Source organism: Entelurus aequoreus, linkage group LG07 (assembly GCF_033978785.1).
Source record: "Entelurus aequoreus isolate RoL-2023_Sb linkage group LG07, RoL_Eaeq_v1.1, whole genome shotgun sequence".
Lineage (NCBI taxonomy): Eukaryota > Metazoa > Chordata > Actinopteri > Syngnathiformes > Syngnathidae > Entelurus > Entelurus aequoreus.
This window is the reverse complement of record NC_084737.1, coordinates 57226652-57248442: the sequence shown is the minus strand read 5'-3', so window position 1 is coordinate 57248442 and position 21791 is coordinate 57226652. Positions and strand designations below refer to the sequence as shown.

General features: G+C 36.8%; 1 protein-coding gene across 8 annotated transcripts in view; it reads left to right on the top strand.

The window, feature by feature from the left end:
• Positions 1 to 21791, top strand: part of dmd (dystrophin) — a 565648-nt gene that overhangs the window by 532161 nt on the left and 11696 nt on the right. For all 8 annotated transcript variants that reach the window (XM_062054060.1, XM_062054059.1, XM_062054057.1 and 5 more), the window contains 3 exons: positions 7713 to 7956; positions 8348 to 8462; positions 15668 to 15757. In XM_062054060.1, the coding sequence (XP_061910044.1) occupies positions 7713 to 7956; positions 8348 to 8462; positions 15668 to 15757 (449 nt within the window). The remainder of the gene's footprint in view (positions 1 to 7712; positions 7957 to 8347; positions 8463 to 15667; positions 15758 to 21791) is intronic.

The window sequence follows — 21791 nt, the reverse complement described above, 5'->3', positions numbered from 1 at the left end:
TTGATAGACTTATCACATTTAACTTTTTATTATCTATATCAAAAGTGTGGCCTGGAGGCCATTTGCAGCCTGCAGTTCATGTTTTAAAGCACATTCTAAAAATACATTAAAATAAACAAAAACATAACAAAAGTGGAATGAAAAAACTTACGGGTGAAATGTAATTTAGAAAAAGTTGCAATGTTTGTTTTACAAAGCTGGGGTTTTTTCTTCAAAACTGTCATTGCTCAAAACATAATATTGAATCAAAATCAATGTGTTTATGAATTATTGACCTATCCAAGGTTCCGATTACTTCACATCAAATATTACACTTTGAAAAATATTTTTGGTGGAAGATTTTGCATATTTTGTGTGTTTGCCATAAAAAAACATAGTTTTCTTTGACAAAAAAGGGCAGAAAACAAACAAACAAAAAAACAACATTAAAAAAATAATAATAATAATTTTGAAATGAAGGATAGATCTTAAGTTGATGTAGACTCCAGAGATTTAGGCGTTAAATAAATAATGTATGTATGCCCTGGCACACCATTATCATCATTTCATGACCGAAGCAAAACACTTTTTACACTTTTATACTGAAATAAATACACCGACAACTTATTAAATGAAAGCATAAGCAAAGTCCAAGCATCAATGTTTTTAAAAGAATGTACAAAAATATATTGTTCACAGGATATAGTGAACTGCACTAAGAGTCAGTAGGTATGTATATGTATACTATGTATACACGCTGTTGTGTCACATTCATAGTTACTTGTTAAATGTATGTTGTAGATATCTATATATACATATGTACATACTTATATATGTATATGTATTTATATAACATAACATTTTTATATATTATTATTATTATTATTAAACATACAGTAAGTAATAAGAGGGGTGGGAGTACATAAGTTTTTACTTCTTCTCACTCCTTTTCGTATATGTTTACATTAATGTTTATTTTCATTTCTTGTTTCTTTTTGATTTTTATTATTACTATTATTATTATTATTATTATTATTGTTTTTGTTATTCATTCTTGAATGGCTTTTTTGTTGTTTTTTGCAAAATTTGTTTGTTTTTGTTTTGTCTACATATTCGAAATAAACATGAAAGAAAGAAAATATAGAAAAAAATACCGTCCACGGTAAAGTTTAGATCCATGAAGGAAAAAAGAAAGCAGAGGTGTGGACTCGAGTCACATGACTTGGACTCGAGTCAGACTCGAGTCATGAATTTGATGACTTTAGACTCGACTTGACAAAATGTAAGGAGACTTGCAACTCGACTTAGACTTTAACATCAATGACTTGTGACTTCACTTGGACTTGAGCCTTTTGACTTGACATGACTTGCTACTTTCCCCAAAACCTAAAGCTTAAAAAGTTAATTGGGAGCGCTCCATAGCTTTCATTTTGTACTTGTCTGTCTATCTGTCAGCGTGTGTGCTGCGTGTCAGCGTGTGTGCTCTCAGTACAACAGCCAATCAAATGAGATCTACATTGTTTTCATCACACAGCATTGATCCAATCAAATTGCAGGACAACCAATGAACAAGAGTTGTCAAACAACGCGCCAGTGAGTAAGATTTATACCAAAGTTGGTTTCGTTCGGGTATAAAAACTACGACTTGGTCAACGAATTGCCGTATGCAAATCACGCAGTTCGAATATTACAGACGGAGACGCAACAACTTCCAACTTCGTTCGACAATTGAAGTTGCACTAAGAAGGGTAAGTTTTGAATGTAAGATAACGTTTATTGGCTAAGTAACGTGACTTTTATTTGCTGTGTAGTTAAATAAGTGAGGCTGTAAACTCACTGCTAACGTCATAACCATAGACATCTTATAAGGGTACACAGCATCGAGCGCTACTGCCTACTGGCGCAGACAAGACGCAGGGCCGCCATCTTGGAGTGGTGATCCGCTCCACTCAGTGCAATTCATTTGGCAGGAGCAATGAACTGTCAGCGCATTTAATTCATTTTACCTCACTGAATACCACTCATTTTCACGCGCTTTTTTGTCATCCGTGTAGCTATGATAACGGACACATGTTTTATTATACATAGTTTGCTTAACAGTAATAGAATATTCTTATACGCTATAAGTGACCAGACGTCCGAGATTAAAACTGGGAATATAATCCCAGAGAAGGGGGGGAAAAACGGTCAGCTATTTTTAAATGGAAGAAACAATATGATTATGTTACTATGCTACATAAACAATGTATGAATACATTAGATATCTATATATCTTATAGACCGTATCTCTGTTGCTGCAGCAGCAGAGAGTTTATTCTGTCGTGACACTTTGTATTGATATTTTGTATTACATTCTTCCCTTAAATGATCATGTTTACAGTGATTGTTATATATGTATTTTTTATGTATGTCGCTTTGGATAAAAGCATCTGCCAAATACTTAAACATATATAAACACCTGAAAGTCTTTATATCAGCTAAAACCACCAATCTGTTTCACTGGATTCAGAATAAAACCGAATTCTGTTTTACCCAACAATGTTAGTATTTGAATATTGTTACTTGAAGACTTATTCCTGGTTACAATTATACTGTTAAGAAAGTATTGTCTTATATTTTGCCTAAAATGAGAATGCATCATAATCAATGGCGGCTGGTGAATTTTGTTTTAGGTGGGGAAGAAAGTTTGTAAACCAAACCCCTGTAGGGGCGTCATCCTTCCCCAGAAGATTTATTTGTGATTTTCACATACAAATATTGAAGATCTTTGCTCCTTCTCAACTCTGTGGTAATGTTATTTTCATAAAATACAACCAATAGTACATTAAAGGCCTACTGAAACCCACTACTACCGACCACGCAGTCTGATAGTTTATATATCAATGATGAAATCTTAACATTAAAACACATGCCAATACGGCCGGGTTAACTTATAAAGTGCAATTTTAAAATTCCCGCCACACTTCCGGTTGAAAAACTCCTTTGGATATGATTTATGCGCGTGACGTCACAAAATCCACGGAAGTGGTTGTACCCCATCGACCCGATACAAAAACCTCTTGTTTTCTTCGACAAAATTCCACAGTATTCTGGACATCTGTGTTGGTGAATCTTTTGCAATTTGTTTAATGAACAATGGAGGCTGATTAGGCGTATTAGCAGCTAAGTACAATACTTACAGCAACACAACAAGGACTACTTACTACGCCTAGCCGATGCTTGCCGCCAAACCCACGGATGAAGTCCTTCGTCGCGCCGTCGATCGCTGGAACGCAGGTGAGCATGGCTGTTGATGGGAAGATGAGGGCTGGCTGGCGTAGGGGGAGCGCTAATGTTTTTATCATAGTTCTGTGAGGTCCGGTTGCTAAGTTGATAAATTAGCCTTAGCGTCGTTAGCAACAGCATTGTTAAGCCTTACCAGGCTGAGAATTTTGAACCGTGTAGTTACATGTACATGGTTTAATAGTATTGTTGATCTTCTGTCTATCTTTCCAGTCAGGGGTTTGTTTCTTTTGTTTCTATCTTCATTTGAGAACGATGCTATCACGTTAGCTCGGTAGGTAAGTGTGCCACCGATGTATTGTCGTGGAGATAAAAGTCACTTTAAATGTCCATTTCGCGTGCTCGACTCTCATTTTCAAGAGGATATAGTATCCGAGGTGGTTTAAAATACAAATCCGTGATCCACAATTGAAAAAGGAGAGAGTGTGGAATCCAATGAGCCAGCTTGTACCTAAGTTACGGTCAGAGCGAAAAAAGATACGTCCATCACTGCCTCTGTAATCCTTCACTGTAACGTTCCTCATCTACGAATCTTTAATCCTCGCTCAAATTAATGGGGTAATCGTTGCTTTGTCGCTCCGAATCTCTCGCTCCATTGTAAACAACGGGGAATTGTGAGGAATACTAGCTCATGTGACGTCACGCTACTTCCGGTACAGGCAAGGCTTTTTTTATCAGCGAGCAAAAGTTGCGAACTTTATCGTCGATTTTCTCTACTAAATCCTTTCAGCAAAAATATGGCAATATCGCGAAATGATCAAGTATGACACATAGAATGGATCTGCTCGTCCCATTTAAATAAAAAAAAATCATTTCAATAGGCCTTTAATGTTAAATCTTACTTGTGAAAAGTAATCCCCCGATTCCTATTTTCAACAGTCCGCTCATTTGAGCAGGAAAACGCTGAACACCAGCCCGGCATCTTTGTTTTCTACCTGTCAACTGTCAGTTTAGCATCTTTGTTTTCTACCTGTCAACTGTCAGTTTAGGCTGCTCGCCGGCTCCTCATCACCACTTCAAGATGCAAATTGCTCGCGTCACAGCAACCAATATTGCGTCTACTTATAAGATGTTTATGGTTATAACGTCATTTCAAACACGGCAATATGTTGCGTCCACTGCAGTTTGCTACCTTATTCATACTTTTTGTCAAGTGATTTTTTAAGCAGGGTTGCATGAGGTACCTACACATAACGTTACGTTAGTCAATGTATCACACACAGTAACATAACGTTAGACGGCGGTCAGCAGCACCGCGTATTTTAGCCACCTACAAAAAGACAAACATAGTCAAATAAAGGTCAGTTAAAATATATACTATATTAAGAATATGTGTACATATTGCATAGGGTCCTGACATCTAAAAAGTACAACTCTGTTCATTGTTATGTTCATGTATTTGTTATGTTTTTCATGTGCACGCACACATCAACACATATACAGTATGAGATGAGATCAATGAGATAAGGTAAGAACAGAATAGAAACTGCTGTGGAACCAGTTACAATGCAATATGCCATGGAAATACAATGTTAACACTTTTGTACAAATAAGTACAGTTGCACTTGTTTTTGCAAATGTGTTTATTCTGTAAAGGAATGAGTTAAATGTTTAAAAGTGTTTAAACTATTAAAATGACTGGTTAATAGTGCTATTATGAAGTGCAATGTCAGCACTATTTTCTTTCCTGCTATTTCAAATGCACTTGTTTTAATAAATGAATACAGCGGTTTAAAAGCATACACAATCTGTGTAAATATATTAGTCTGTGGTTAAAAGGACTTGAAAGGACTCGAAACTCAAAATGCAGGACTTGAGACTTTCCAGTCTTGACTTTGGACTTGACTCGGGACTTGCCTGTCTTGACTCGGGACTTGACTCGAGACTTGAGGGCAAAGACTTGAGACTTACTTGTGACTTGCAAAGCAATGACTTGGTCCCACCTCTGAAAGAAAGTGAATTAATGTTTATAACTGAATACATTTACATGTGCATACAAATGTGTTTTCTTTTCTATTTTTTAGATTAATTAAGTAACGTTTATGACAACCTTTTTCCAAAACTCAATATCGAATGTGAGATATAACAGGATAAAACATACATTTATAATTTCTTTTCAAAACGCTTACAAAAAAGTGGGACCCCAAAAATGTATTGTGGGACCCCATTTTTATGACTTGATGGGGTCCCTGGGACAACACTGCTGTCAACAGAGGAGAAAAAAATGCTTTATTTAAATAAATATATTATTTATAAAGGAAGTTCGAGTATCATTGGCAAATTTTCACCTCGTCCCAGCCTTGGCGTGCCACCCGCCTTGGCACGCATATATGTGTACTCTTTTTGGGATTTCAGAATATGGTCAGCCTAAGTCTTTTGGAGGAAAAAATATTTGATGTTGCGGTTTCATTTTGAAAGTGCAACATAGCTTCTTTCTGCCAATTGCTGTGACTGAGAGTTACCGTGCAGCAGGCGATGTGTAGGGAACGTTGCCACAACTTGTTTATAAAGTCTTTAGTTTGTTTAATGGGATGGTCACTCGTCCTTTATTTAACTGCTAACTTTGTGAGTGTTCCGATAACATCAATACTAGCTCAAATGTTTTGTCATCTCATCGAATTGAATGTATGCCTTGTTGTCAGTGAAAGGGTTAAAGATTGTGTATTATATGTGTGAGATATCACTCCTGTTTTTTTTTGTTGGCCAAACTGTTGCATGGTGTTGTTGAACAAAGCTTGTTTATTTGACTTTATCTTCATTGGCCAAACTGCTTTGTGTTTTATATTGAAAAAAAGTAAACAGCAAGTTTTTTACATTACTTTTTTTTTTTCATTTCACAAAGTTATTACTTTAAAAACCATTAATGTGACATAGCATTTATTTTATGTTTTATGATGTACAGTTAATTCATATACGACAAATTTCTGCTCAAACTCATAATGGGTCTGCCCCGATACGGCATGTACACACATGGACATAACTTCTCTCTATCAAAATGTAAAAAACAGAGATAAAGGCATCATGTAATGAGAAAAAGCTGACACATTGATGCTATTAATGAACAAAAACACAAATATTTTTCTTTAAATGTATGTATGTGTCACGTTCACGCCCCACCCTTACACTGTTTCACCTAAAAATGAATATTCGTGATTAATAATTGTGATTTCACTATTGATAAAAAAAATAACCTTAATTATTATTTTGGGCATAATCGTGCAGCCCTATGTATAAGACTAGACCTCATGTATGAACACTATTTTTATCTATATGGACAAAAAGTGTAGTTGCGTCTTTTGAACATAAGGTGCAATCTTGCACAATTTTCACATGTATTTTTATTTATCTATGTTATTATTTTGTTTCTGCCATATTACTTTGTTTATAGTGCTTGTGTTGCTTTCATATGCACATTACATTTTCTACTTGAGGTACATACATATATTTTGAATGTGTTTTTTTTTTTTTTTTTTTTTTTTAAATAAAACCTGGTTAAAGGATTTCAGTATAAGTAGTTTTTGAAATTGGTGGGCCCATTTAAAATTACCGTGATAATAATGATAATTTTGGTCACAATAGCTGTGATAAGAAATGTTCATACTGTGACATCCCTAATAAATGTATAAATACAGTACAGGCCAAAAGTTTGGACACACCTTCCATTCAATGTAGATTGTCACTGAAGGCATCAAAACTATGAATGAACACATGTGGAGTTATGTACTTAACAAAAAAGGTGAAATAACTGAAAACGTGTTTTATATTCTAGTTTCTTCAAAATAGCCACCCTTTGCTCTGATTACTGCTTTGCACACTATTGGCATTCTCTCGATGAGCTTCAAGACACCTGAAAGGGTTTTTACTTCACAAGTGTCACAGTTTTGATGCCTTCAGTGACAATCTACAATGTAAATAGTCATGAAAATAAAGAAAACACATTGAAATCAGGTGTGTCCAAACTTTTGGTCTGTACTGTATATATATGTATATATATATATATATATATATATATATATATATATATATATATATATATATATATATATAAGTGTGTGTGTGTGCGTGTGTAGAACTCGCCGAGGCCTACACAGTTATAAATATATTACATGTAGCTTATACAATAACATGGCCTAAAATAAATATTTGGAATTTGTGTTAATATTATGTTTGTTGCCTGATCAGATACATATTACATTTAAAAAGACAAAATTAAAAGAACGAATATTTTGTAATAGAGATGCAGTTTTTTATTGACTCACATTATTTCCAGGCTTTCGTCGCGGTCCACATTAAACGATGTATAAAATGTATCAAAGTGGCTCCTCTATACAATTTGTATGTATGGGGCCGAATCTGAAAAAAGTTTGGACGCCATTCCTGCAGCTAAATCAGACCGAGTGATCGAATCACCAGATTGCTGACATCGCCATCATGTCTCGTCCTTGCCGCAGGAAGCTGCAAGCCGAGTATGACCGTCTGAAGAAGGCCCATGACAGAAAGGGCCTGTCCCCTCTACCTTCGCCTCCAGAAATGCTGCCTGTGTCGCCGCAACGCGCACGAGACGCCGAGCTCATTGCCGAGGCCAAACTGCTGCGACAGCACAAGGGGCGCCTGGAGGCTCGGATGCAGATCCTTGAGGATCACAACAAACAGCTGGAGTCCCAACTGCACCGACTCAGGCAACTCCTAGAGCAGGTGGGCACACACACACACACACACAGATACACGTCTCCTTTGTGGTGTACTTGTTACTAGGGGTGTAACGGTACATTTATTTGAAATGTGATTGTTTGGTTCAGTACAGGGGTGTGCCGGTTTCCCACAAAGCACACATTAAAAGTAAAGGACAGGAAGTGCTAATGTGTCATTATAATTAGCGATAGGGTCAAGGAGAAGCCAGAGCTTGAAAAACAGGGTTTGTGTTCCATTTTAGAAATAACTTAAGCTATGGTACTTACGCAAATGCTAAGCAGTTTTATATTTTGTCCCTGTACTGCAGCCCAAAATGAACCAAAGTGTGATTATAACAGACCTTTTAACTCTTGATATGTTCACACTTGTGTCTCGTGTGTTTTTTCTCCATTAGACGGATTCCAAGGTGAACGGCACTGCTATGTCCTCCCCTTCCACCTCGTCTCAACGCTCAGACTCTTCACTTCCTCATCTCCGCGTGGCTGCCAGCCAGACTACTGACACAATGGGTGGGAAATCACACACACACTTACACACACGCACACTCATGCACGCTCATACTTGAATCCTTTAATTTTGCGTCCAACTCTCCTGAAATGCTGGAGTTTATATATAGACATGTCTGACAACTTGTACAGATTTTTTGTGGTCCTGTTCCATCTTTTCTGAATCGCAGTCTAGACAACAGAAAGATATGCACACTGACACTTGATTCTGTGTGCGAGGCTGTGGATCGCATCACCAACGCATTTGAGCGTCTGGAATTACTTAAATGCAAGAAACATTAATTTAAAAAAAAAAAAGAACAACTCCTTGTGTGAGCTTCTTTTCTGAGACAGTTTACATCCAACTTTGTCTCTCATCGACACGTCACAGTAGTCCTGTCTATTGTACTTTCTTTAATCTCTGTTGTGTCTTTCAGGCATTTGTACCTTCTTATAATTTTGTCCTAGGCTAGTCAGGAAATATAAGCTCCTCTTCTTGTACAATATCTTGTAATGACACGGAATCGGATGACCACTCTTGCTTTCATGAAGCAAGCACCTATTACTTTTTGGACCTGATTTCCAAAGGGTTTACATGTACCGTATTTTTTGGACTATAAGGCACATTTAAAATCCTTTCATTTTCTCAAAAAATCGACAATGCGCCTAATGTACGGAATAATTCTGGTTGTGCTTACTGACCTTAAAACTATTTTATTTAGTACATGGTGTAATGTGCAGCTGAGATAGGCTCCAGCAACCCCCGCGACCCCAAACGGGACAAGCGGTAGAAAATGGATGGATGGATGTAATGATAAGTGTGACCGGTAGATGGCAGTCACACATAAGAGATACATGTAGACTGCAAGATGACGCCAGTTAACAACCCCAAAACTTAAAATATTCCATTGAGAATATAGAACATCATACACAGCGCTCAAAAATCTGTCAAAATGTTTTAGTATGACTTTGGGAAGCTATGAAGCCGCATCGCTTGATGGATTGTCGACACATTATTATTATGGTGTGTGTACAAAGACCGCAAAATGTACCTATTAGCAGACATTATATCTGGCATTTTGTTTCGCAATATTATGCAAAACCAACTTTTCTTACCTGTTGGTTCCTGCTGATGTGTATTTGGGATCTGCATAAGTCCTGAAAATTTGCCCTCGTCTGCCATTGTAGTCCGTGCCGAGAGTCCGCCATAGTCAATAAACCTCTTCTTTTTCTCTATCCTCTTGTTATGGGGCATTCATCATCCACTGTTGGCATTTCTAGTATAAAGTAGCGTAAAGTTCTAGCTAGAGATGTCCGATAATATCGGCCTGCCGATATTATCGGCCGATAAATGCTTTAAAATGTAATATCGGAAATTATCGGTATAATTTTTTTTATTATCGGTATGTTTTTTATTTTTTTATTTTTTTATTAAATCAACATAAAAAACACAAGATACACTTACAATTAGTGCACCAACCCAAAAAACCTCCTTCCCCTCATTCACACAAAAGGGTTGTTTCTTTCTGTTATTAATATTCTGGTTCCTACATTATATATCAATATATATCAATACAGTCTGCAAGGGATACAGTCCGTAAGGCTAAGTCTGACATCCCAAGAAGCAGAAACATAGATGACGCATCAGAATCCATCGTTAGCAATAGATCATTAGTCATTTTTGCGAGGGCTGTCTCCATAGAGTGATTTGCCCTGAAACCGGATTGAAAAGGTTCACAGAGATTGTTAGACGCTAAGTGTTCATTTAGCTGCTGTGCAACAATTTTTTCGAGGATTTTCGAGATAAACGGAAGGTGGGACACCGGCCGGTAGTTTACCAAGAGATCAGGATCGAGGTTAGGTCTTTTGAGTAGAGGATGAATAACCGCTTTTTTGAATGCTAGGGGAACAGTGCCAGAGGAAAGTGATAAGTTTACGTGCTGCTGGTTCACTAATAGTACTAACCTTTAACAGTTAATTTTACTCATTTTCATTAATTACTAGTTTCTATGTAACTGTTTTTATATTGTTTTACTTTCTTTTTTATTAAAGAAAATGTTTTTAATTTATTTATCTTATTTTATTTTATAATTTTTTAAAAAAAGGACCTTATCTTCACCCTACCTGGTTGTCCAAATTAGGCATAATAATGTGTGAATTCCACGACAGTATATATCGGTATCGGTTGATATCAGTATCGGTTGATATCGGTATCGGTAATTAAAGAGTTGGACAATATCGGATATCTGCAAAAAGCCATTATCGGACATCCCTAGTTCTAGCTTATATCTGTCAGTAGACTTGCTATGGAAGCGCTGAAAATTACCGGTGTAGTGGGTTTATATAATTCACCCACGGAACTTTAGAGAGTTCCGGTCGAACGGTTTTTCACGGGACACATTTCCGGCGTTGTTGCACTAGTGAGCCACGGATGAGGACATTCTGCTCCGTTGTTGATTTAAGTAAAGTCTGAATGTCATTAAAACAATTAGCTCCATCTTTTGACACGTCTTCCACGCCCGTCCTTGCACTCCACACTGCTGCAACAAAGATGACGGGCAGAAGACACTGTCGAAGTGAAGCCACGTGAATAAGACCACTCACTAAACGGCACATCCTTAAGCGAAGGTCAGAATGCGACTGGAAGATGGTCTGTAAAACATAATCTAAGCAACATTTTGACCAAAGAACCACCATTACTTGTTATGTAGAAATGTTTTCAATTTAGAAAGAAAAAATAATAATACGACCCCTTTAATGTGCCTTATAGTCCATTGCGCGTTTGTATGAAAATAGACCAGAATAGGCCTGCTCATCGGAAGTGCGCCTTATAATCCAGTGCGCACTATGGTCCGAAAAATACGGTATTAATACACATGCAAACTTGATAGCCCACACAAAGCTGATCTATTAAGCTCGTACATGCGCAGAGGATTGCATCTCTTAAGCAAACAGAATAAAAAGCGCAATCCATCTGTCTTCATGAATATGCAGAATGTAAGCAGATTATTAGAACACCAACAATACTAAGGAAAAAATGCAAATGTTATCATTTTGCACACAGCATGGGATTTATCAAGACTAAAACTGAACTGTTTTGCATCTTTATTCAGCATGTCCTGCAGCGCCATCCTACCTACTGTATACTTGTCAACATATATAGACTGTCAAAAATAAAAATATTAGACATAATGTCCTATTCAGCAATATCATTTTATAATATAATAGCTGCTGACTTAAAGGGCTGATTAAACCAAATTCAATTGAAGCATTTTGGTGAGCGCTGGTGTTTTTTTTAATGATTTTTGTTTTATGAAAAAAGCGTCTTGAAATATACATTTTCTTGCGCCTGGAACATTCCAGCACACATTTGCAGTTAGTATCAGAGTCTGCCAGGGCACAGCTTCAGTATGCTAAAAATGGGTTTTATTGTCGATGCACTGCAAGACGGCTTCTAAAATGCCCAGATAAAGCGGTACATAAATATCTGCTGCATGTTTCTTAACGCCACAGATACGATCATAATAACACGAATGTGCGAATAGTGAACAAATGTGCGACTACTATTGGTGGCCGTTTATCTTTTAGGAGCTTTTTCCATGTTCATGTTGTTATTTTTAAACTACTGCATTGGAGACATGAAGTCCGTAAAATTAACTAAAAAGTAGGGATGTCCGATAATGGCTTTTTGCCGATATTCCGATATTGTCCAACTCTTTAATTACCGATACCGATATCAACCGATACCGATATATACAGTTGTGCAATTAACACATTATTATGCCTAATTTGGACAACCAGGTATGGTGAAGATAAGGTCCTTTTTTTGAAAATGTATAAAATAAAATAAGATAAATTAATTAAAAACATTTTCTTGAATAAAAAAGAAAGTAAAACAATATAAAAACAGTTACATAGAAACTAGTTATTAATGAAAATGAGTAAAATTAACTGTTAAAGGTTAGTACTATTAGTGGACCAGCAGCACGCACAATCATGTGTGCTTACGGACTGTATCCCTTGCAGACTGTATTGATATATATTGATGTATGATGTAGGAACCAGAATAATAATAACAGAAGGAAACAACCCTTTTGTGTGAATGAGTGTAAATGGGGGAGGGAGGTTTTTTGGGTTGGTGCACTAATTGTAAGTGTATATTGTGTTTTTTATGTTGATTTAATTAAAAAAAACGATACCGATAATAATAAAAAATGATACCGATAATTTCCGATATTACATTTTTAAGCATTTATCGGCCGATAATATCGGCAGGCTGATATTATCGGACATCTCTACTAAAAAGTGATGTTGCCGTACTCTCCTGAGTGTAGCAAAAGCTATCTGACTCCAGCTGGCTTACTCAACTCACACACAGCAATGTGGTGCACTCAGACTTCTGCAGCGGATTATGACTCATTTTCTGAAGTTCTGTAGCGAATCTCTTGACAGCTTATTTTTCTGTTCACTACAATGGATTAATGATAATGTGTATTTAAAGACATTCAAATAAATAAATGAAAGTTTAGCGCACTTCAGCGATGTTCTCTGTGTTTAATTGAGCGTTGCAGTAAGTCTTATGATGGCATTGTGTTTATATGTATGAGTGCACATGTGTACGTTGTTTGAGTGTTAATTATGAAATTGGGATATTTAAGACACTTCATATTGCTACACAAAACATGTCTGTGCTACTAATTTTTTTCATTTATTAGCATCGGTGCTACTAGTGAAAAAGCTAACCGTACAGACCTGTCTCCACAGCGACTATAAATAGTATAATTTGTCTTTAGAATTTTTTTAAAGTACACCTCTGCATAACATTGTGTCCTCATTAACATTAAATAAAATAAAAACAAAGAAATACAGATAATCTTAGAACAAATATAATATTTATTAACATTGTATTTTAGTCTGTAACAAAAAAGATTTAAAGTGCATCAATTAGCCTGAAGTTCAAAAGAAAATGTAATCCTTATTTAAACTATAAACATTTTTCACTGACTTGAACCATTTGATGCTGAAAAATAAAATTTGATGAACACAAATTGCACAATAAATAATAATAAATTCAAATTGATCAGCAACATTAACTCAGCATCATAATATATCAAGAACAATGTCAGGATTAATGGCTACAATGAGCATGTTTTGCAGTGCACAGATTAAGGAAGCAGGGTTTGAAGCATCAAACTGCAAGATACTGATAAAGCATGTTCCCTGGGGTCACTATTTAAGGAGGGCTGCATAAGATGGAACTGTATTTTTCCCTTGGTCTTGTGAAAATAATGGTTCCAGTAGCAGCAACACAATATGCCGTAGGGCTCTGCGATTATATGATCGTGATCGTTGATCGCGATTAATTTGAGTTCGATCACGGTGATCAGCTGTTAGAATTTTTACGTTGATGATACATTGCGGAAAAGTCTGTTAGAAGATACCGCAGTAGTAAACAGTAGGAAAGCAATGATGCTTGGTATAATCCTGCACTGAACACTCCACCTTTATTGACATTGATCCTGTGTGTGTCTGTGAATGTGCGTACGTTTGCGTGCGTTTTTGTGAATATGTTTGTGTCGGTGTGTGTGCGCGACCTCCCGTTCCGCCGTCCCAAAAGTCAGGCTCATCATGACGTATTTAATGTTCTCACAGCTGGAAGTGCAGCCCAGAAGAATAAAATAAATAATTATGACTAACACTAGCATAGAAGTTGAAACAGAACATTTAGAAGGAGCAGAAACTTCAGTCTCACTGACAGCTTGAGTTCATGTTGAGGCGCAGTAATCCTGCCCTGAATGTGAACTCGCAGGCAATCACATGTCTTTGTGACTGAACTATATTGTCACGACTGGGAGAATAAACACTTACTAATTGAATCAGAAAAAGGCATTTTATATCAAATGATTTTCCAATTAGACTTTTTGTTTAGCAATTAGACTTTTTGTCTATGCAAAGATTCAACTCCTCTGATATAACATGTACTAAAAAACTCAGCAAACACTTTTTGTTCAAATCATTTTTGAGTTTGTGGATAAAAAACATTTTGTTCCTGAAATACTCATTAAACTTGTTTTATGTGTTGGTATACATTATTTTACACTGGTGAGAAGCACTGATGTATACAAGTAATCAAAGAATAATAATTAATAATAAAAATAATGATAATTTTCTATTTGAAAGTATTGTTTAGTAAATTTTAACTTGAAATAAAAGTATTGTAGTATCCACTACACCAATTATACTTTGTTTACTGCAGAATGTTTGTGATGAGAAGCAAAATAACAAAATAATTTTGAGAGGAAAAAAAGTTGCTTTTACTCCCACAAAACGTATCAAAAAGAAGCAAAAGCGTGGCTCTAAAACCAGGTACGGACTGTAGCGTGGGTTACCTGTACTGTTTCACCTCGAGTAAGCACTGGCTATAATCCTGCAATTACAAAAAAATAAAAATTATTATATTAATCGAGATCGGATGATATGAAAAAATTAATCGTGCTTATTTTTTTGGCCATATTGCCCAGCCCTAATATGCAGTATTCAAAACAATAATAATAGCAGCACTGCAGCTTAAAAAAAGAAACAATTAGAATTAAAATAAGCTTTTAAAATACAATTTAAAAATATTTACAATCCAATCCAATCCAATCCACTTTATTTATAAAGCACATTTAAACAACAAGAATGTTTCCAAAGTGCTGCACAGCCATGTTAAAAACAATATTAAAAACCATATTAAAAACATTATGCTCCACCAATGACAGAATAAAAACACAGTATCTATAGAGGCACTAGTCAAGAAAAAAGCATAGTGTCAACCATGCAACTTTTTTGTGTTACATTACGTCAAATTGTTTTTATTTTTGCAGATTTCTTGGTAATTATTTAATTTATTAGTAATTAGAATTTACAGACGAGAGGTAAAGAAGTAAATACAACTGAAACAATTTCTGTACTGTGTGTGTGTTTGTTTGCTTTTGTTATTTTATGGACAAGAAAATGTGGTTTGGGCAACACATGAATTGGTATTTATTGTTTTTTTTGATGAGTTCATCCACATGAAAAACAAATGTTTAATCTATCAAGCAAAGCAGGTTGTCATCATAACCCTAACAATAGTGATGCATAAGTGTCCTTTCCTAAAGAAAAAGGGCAACGTGACAATAATGTTGAGATTAAGGGTGGACTGGAGTTACTTGAAGCTGTTTTATGTCTACATCTGCCTGCTCCAGGTGATGACGACCTGTCCACCCCTTCCCACGATGCATCTGGGCTGGAAGAAGTGATGGAACAGCTCAACCACTCCTTCCCTCATAGCCAAGGTCTGAAGAACTGTCCTACCTTGTAGCGCTTTCCTTCAAACTCTGCTTTGTTTCCTCCCTTTCTTAAACTGACACTGATGTTTCCTTCTTTCCTCATCTTCTTTCCTTGCTTTTCTCTGTGAGCCAGGAGGGAGAAGGGGACACCAATGAGAGGTCAGTGACACCAGTGCCTTAACCTTCTTATCTTGCCCTCTAAAAAATCACATCATCCACAAACTGAAAATCCTGGATCCTCAAAAAACAGCTTTATCAGGCTACATTCACACCAATACAAATAAGACATTTGTGTTTACAGTTGAGCACTTATTAGAATGTATAACTATTTCCTTGCTTGCTTTCTATTCATTTAATAAATATAGTAAGAACCGTTGAATTGTAAAAAAGAAGCCCCTCAATTTACGACCAAGCTCTTAAAGGCCTACTGAAATGAAATTGTTTTATTTAAACGGGGATAGCAGATCCATTCTATGTGTCATACTTGATCATTTCGCGATATTGCCATATTTTTGCTGAAAGGATTTAGTAGAGAACATCGACGATAAAGTTCGCAACTTTTGGTCGCTGATAAAAAAAAAGCCTTGCCTGTACCGGAAGTAGCGTGACGTCACAGGTTGTGAAGCCCCTCACATCTGCACATTGTTTACAATCATGGCCAGCAGCAGCGAGAGCGATTCGGACCGAGAAAGGGAAGATGCTGTGAGAGGCGGGTGGGACCTGATATTTAGCTGGGAATGACTAAAACAGTAAATAAACACAAGACATATATATACTCTATTAGCCACAACACAACCAGGCTTATTTTTAATATGCCACAAATTAATCCGCATAACAAACACCTCTCCCCTCCCGTCCATATAACCCGCCAATACAACTCAAACACCCGCACAACACACTCAATCCCACAGCCCAAAGTACCATTCACCCCCGCAAGGTTCCTACATCACATATATTTCCCCAAAGTTACGTACGTGACATGCACATAGCGGCACGCACGTACGGGCAAGCGATCAAATGTTTGGAAGCCAAAGCTGTACTCACGGTAGCGTGTCTGCTATCCAACTCAAAGTCCTCCTGGTTGTGTTGCTGTAGCCAGCCGCTAATACACCGATCCCACCTACAGCTTTCTTCTTTGCTGTCTTCATTGTTCATTAAACAAATTGCAAAAGATTCACCAACATAAATGTCCAGAATACTGTGGAATTTTTCGATGAAAACAGACGACTTAAACGCTGGCCACAATGGTGTCCCAATATGTCCGCACAATCCGTGACGTCACACGCAAACGTCATCATACCGAGACGTTTTCAGCAGAATATTTCGCGGGAAATTTAAAATTGCACTTTACTAATCTAACCCAGCCGTATTGGCATGTGTTGCAATGTTAAGATTTCATCATTGATATATAAACTATCAGACTGTTGGTCGGTAGTAGTGGGTTTCAGTAGGCCTTTAACTCAATATACTCGTATCTCAAATCAGACCTGCCCATTGAAATCTGTTTAATCTGTGCTTGGCCCTCCCAAAACACCACCATTTTAACATGTGACATGACTTTTAAAAAGAAAAAACACTTTTAGATAAGAAATTTAGGTTGAAAAACAAATACAATAGTAGTGTAAACAACTGCAGTACTTCTATTAAGTGATGCACATATAATATAAAGCATTTGCCAGTACCTTTCCAGTAGACTGAAGAGGACTCAGAAATCCTTTTAAGTCTGTTCTGATTGCCGTCTTCCTGTCTCAATAGATCCAACATGTACAATGAGTCTAGTTAGCAAAAAGGGACAGTTGGTCAATAAGGCTGAGATAGGAGCAATTATTTACATGGAAAAAGCAGATATTCCAAGTTATGATTTCTCCCACATTTAGTGTAGTGGGGTATAAGAGTGGGCGCTTTTTAGAAAATGTGCTGGGAAGGTCACTATCACACCAGGCTGGCCAGCAGCAGGACCGGCGACAAACCGTCCTGGACAACTGGCACAGCTTCAAACGTGCGCAGGAAGCCCAGTCGTGGGTAAAGGAACAAGCCTCGGCAGGAAAAGGATGTCTGCTTGAAGGCTGTAGAAGCTGAACTGCTGCCAAATGTTTGATTTTCAATGTTTGGAAAACAAAGTTATGTCTATCTCTAGCTACAAACTAATGCCAGCAAGGAAGATCGGCTGTTTGGGTGGGTCTTATTGCGTTGACTGTGGCATGTAGCGGCAGTGAGGCTCGTGACTCAAATGATCCTTGCAACTAAACAAAAAGGCAAGAGACAGCTCGTATCTCAAAATCCAGGCAGGGGTTTCCCTTAATGTAACTGAATGTGGTGCGCCGCCACAGCATTTTTATTACCGCCGCATCTTGAAAATAAGGGCTTTTTTTTATTGAAAATGAATTAGAGTAATATATTGTAGGCCCCAGAAGAAATCACACAAAGTCTGACGCTATGTTTAACTTTTATTACCAATCTTATGATAACAAATAATGACACAATTCCAACAGGTTTTACCTCCCGTGTAAATCATTTTGTCTCTTGAGTACGCGTTACACAACACTTCCTCATTTTCCGCCAATCACCTTTCAGGCACGAACGGTGTGCTTGCAAACATGGAAGAAACTTACATCAAATCCACACCACACAAACATAAAACATTAACATTAGCTGGTCATTACAGTATGAATTGATATATATATGTATATATACATATATCCTATTATTTGCGCACTTTTGACAAGTGATGTACCGAAAACTTGACCACCGAAAAAAGACTTTGATCACCGAAAACCACGCAACCAAAACCAGATGGAAACAAAACGCCCTCCATTGAGATTGTCTGGAGCGTTGTTAACATATCTGCGATGTGGATGTGATTTTTATATATATTGCAGATTTACCCGCGCGGACAGCCTTTTTCAAAATGTGCAAATATTACGAGGACAGTGGCGACTTTTAAAAAGAGAAAGTCCAACTAGGGCAACAGCGCCCAACAAGTGTGACCTAATGCTCGCTTCAGTCCTCTTCTTTAGTCAGCGACAACAAGGGACAGAAGTTAAGAGTCTCTAAACACGAGTACATTCTATAATAACACCAGAAGTAGATGCTAGATTTGTTGCTAGTTGTTTTTAAAAAAGTCATTAAAAGTCTGTAAACACTTGAAAAAATGTCAAAGGACCTTCTACACAAAGCAGCAACATTTGACAATATGGCGAAACGATAAAAAATATATCTTAATACTATTATTATATTAATAAAAAACTGATTTGTTTAAAATGTATTCATACATTTTTTTAGCCTTTTTAAAGAAAATCATATCATCACAGCAAATTACTTGATGACATCATTGTGACCACACCCCCACCGCCACAGGTATCTTGGCAGTTTAGGGAAAACTCTGACAGTGGTACCTCAACTTACCAATACCTTAACTCACAAGTAATTTGAGATACGAGCTGTCTCTCGGCTTTTTGTTATGCTTTAAATTGCAAGCATACCTTGAGTTACGAGCATTTCCACCGTCGGTTGAAGTAATATTTCTCACAGGGTTGTAAAGTTTGAGCAATGAAGAGTTAATATATTGTTACACGTTGTTGTTCTTGCTGACATTACCATACTTGCCAACCTTGAGACCTCCGAATTTGGGAGATGGGGGGGTGGGGTTTGGGGCGTGGTCGGGGGTGGGGCGTGGCGTTGGGGGCGTGGTTAAGAGGGGAGGAGTATATTTACAGCTAGAATTCACCAAAAGTCAAGTATTTCATATATATATACAGTATATATCTATCTATATATATATATATACATATATAAGGAATACTTGACTTTAGGTGAATTCTAGCTATATATATATATTTATTTTATTATATATATATATATATATATATATATATATATATATATATATATATATATATATATATATATATATATATATATATATATATATATATATATATATATATATATATATAGAAATAAAATAAATACATGAATTTCAGTGTTCATTTATTTACACATATACACACACATAACACTCATCTACTCATTGTTGTACTTGAAAGTGCAATGCTTTGCAGCCAGAAGCACAGCCTTATATACTACATACATACTAAATACACAGTAATGAAAACACAGTTGTTCTACTAACTGTACTGTGCTTGCTGCTTACTTACTAAAAAAACAAACAACACTTACCTTTCACTATTTCAGTAGCCTTTGTTCTGCCATTTGCGTACTGGCGAGCGATCTCTGAATCCGGGAACATATCCTTCACGGATTTGTTGAAGACATCCGCAAATGAGAACGGGATGTTGCTTCCAGCTATCAGCATAGCCATTTTTGTCTCGGCATATGTTACACCATCGGGTCTCCATTTAGCGAGGTGGCCCATAATACTGGGATGGGACCAGTGGTGCGCTGCCGACGCTTTGTGCTTCGCTGTCCGTTCATGAGTGAGTATATCCGTTCGGCCACCGTGTTCAATGGAGAAGTCTGTTCTACAAAATTTACAGGCAACATACCCCATCCCCTTCGAACTTCCCTGGATAAACTGAAATTCTTGTTTCCATTCGTTTTGGAACTTACAAGCGTATTTCTTCATCTTGCTCGTCGTCGGCGTCACCATTGCTGTATCTTCCTCGTCCGCATGGAGCTGGAGGGGGCGTGGCCTCCAGCTCCGGCTGGAAATCGGGAGAAAATTTGTCCCGGGAGGTTTTCGGGAGAGGCGCTGAAATTCGGGAGTCTCCCGGGAAAATCGGGAGGGTTGGCAAGTATGGACATTACACAAGAAACTAACTACTACCTTGTCTGTCTAGACGGTATAAAGAGGACGAGGTCAGTTACTACCCGTAGTAACCACACCAAAACAACAATTACAAACAACTATCCAGCATAAATTGGTCACTGTTGACCATAACCACACCAAAATAAAACGTCACTCTCAGTTCCTCCACAACTGTCACTTCTCTTTCGGTAACTCTCTCTCTCTACTGCCGCGACTTTTTCCCAACGGTCCGTAACGCATTTACGGCAAATTAAAAACTGTAGCTGCCATTATGATGTGCAGTGATGTTTTCAAATTAGCGTAAGTCTTGAACTATATAAAGTATTTCAATGGTTGGAATCTGCTCTTTTGCATGATATACTAGTTACTATGGTAATCTAAATGTGCGGCAGCGGTTTTTATGGATCTAACTAAAGCATTTGACACAATTAATCACAATATTTTAATCAAAAAACTAGAACGATATGGCATCAGAGGGTTAGTCTTAAACTGGATAAGAAGTTATCTAACGAACAGGAAACAATACGTGAAGCTAGGCGAACACACGTCTACAACGCTAAATATATCCTGTGGTGTACCTCAGGGATCAATACTAGGACCTAAATTATTCAATCTCTATATAAATGACATTTGTAAAGTTACAAAAGATTTAAAGTTAGTATTATTTGCGGATGATACAACAGCGTTTTGTTCAGGAGAGAACACACAGGAGATAGTACAAATAATAACAGAAGAAATTAACAAATTAAAAAGATGGTTTGACAAAAACAGACTATCGTTGAATCTTAGTAAAACTAAAATAATGCTATTTGGTAACAGTAGAAGAGAAAGTCAAACACAAATACAAATAGACGGAATAGAAATTGAAAGAGTAAACGAAACCAAATTTCTAGGTATAATGATTGATGATAAATTGAACTGGAAATCTCACGTAAAAAATATACAACATAAAGTTGCAAGAAACACGTCAATAATGAATAAAGCAAAACATGTTCTAGACCAAAAATCCCTTCATATTCTCTACTGCTCACTAGTGTTACCATATCTGAGCTACTGTGTAGAAATATGGGGAAATAATTACAAAAGTACACTTCATTCATTAACGGTGTTACAAAAAAGATCAGTTAGAATAATACATAATGTTGGATATAGAGAACATACAAACCCTTTATTTATTGAATCAAAAATACTGAAATTCCACGACATAGTGAATTTGCAAACAGCTAAAATTATGCACAAAGCAAACTATAACCTGCTACCCAAGAATATACA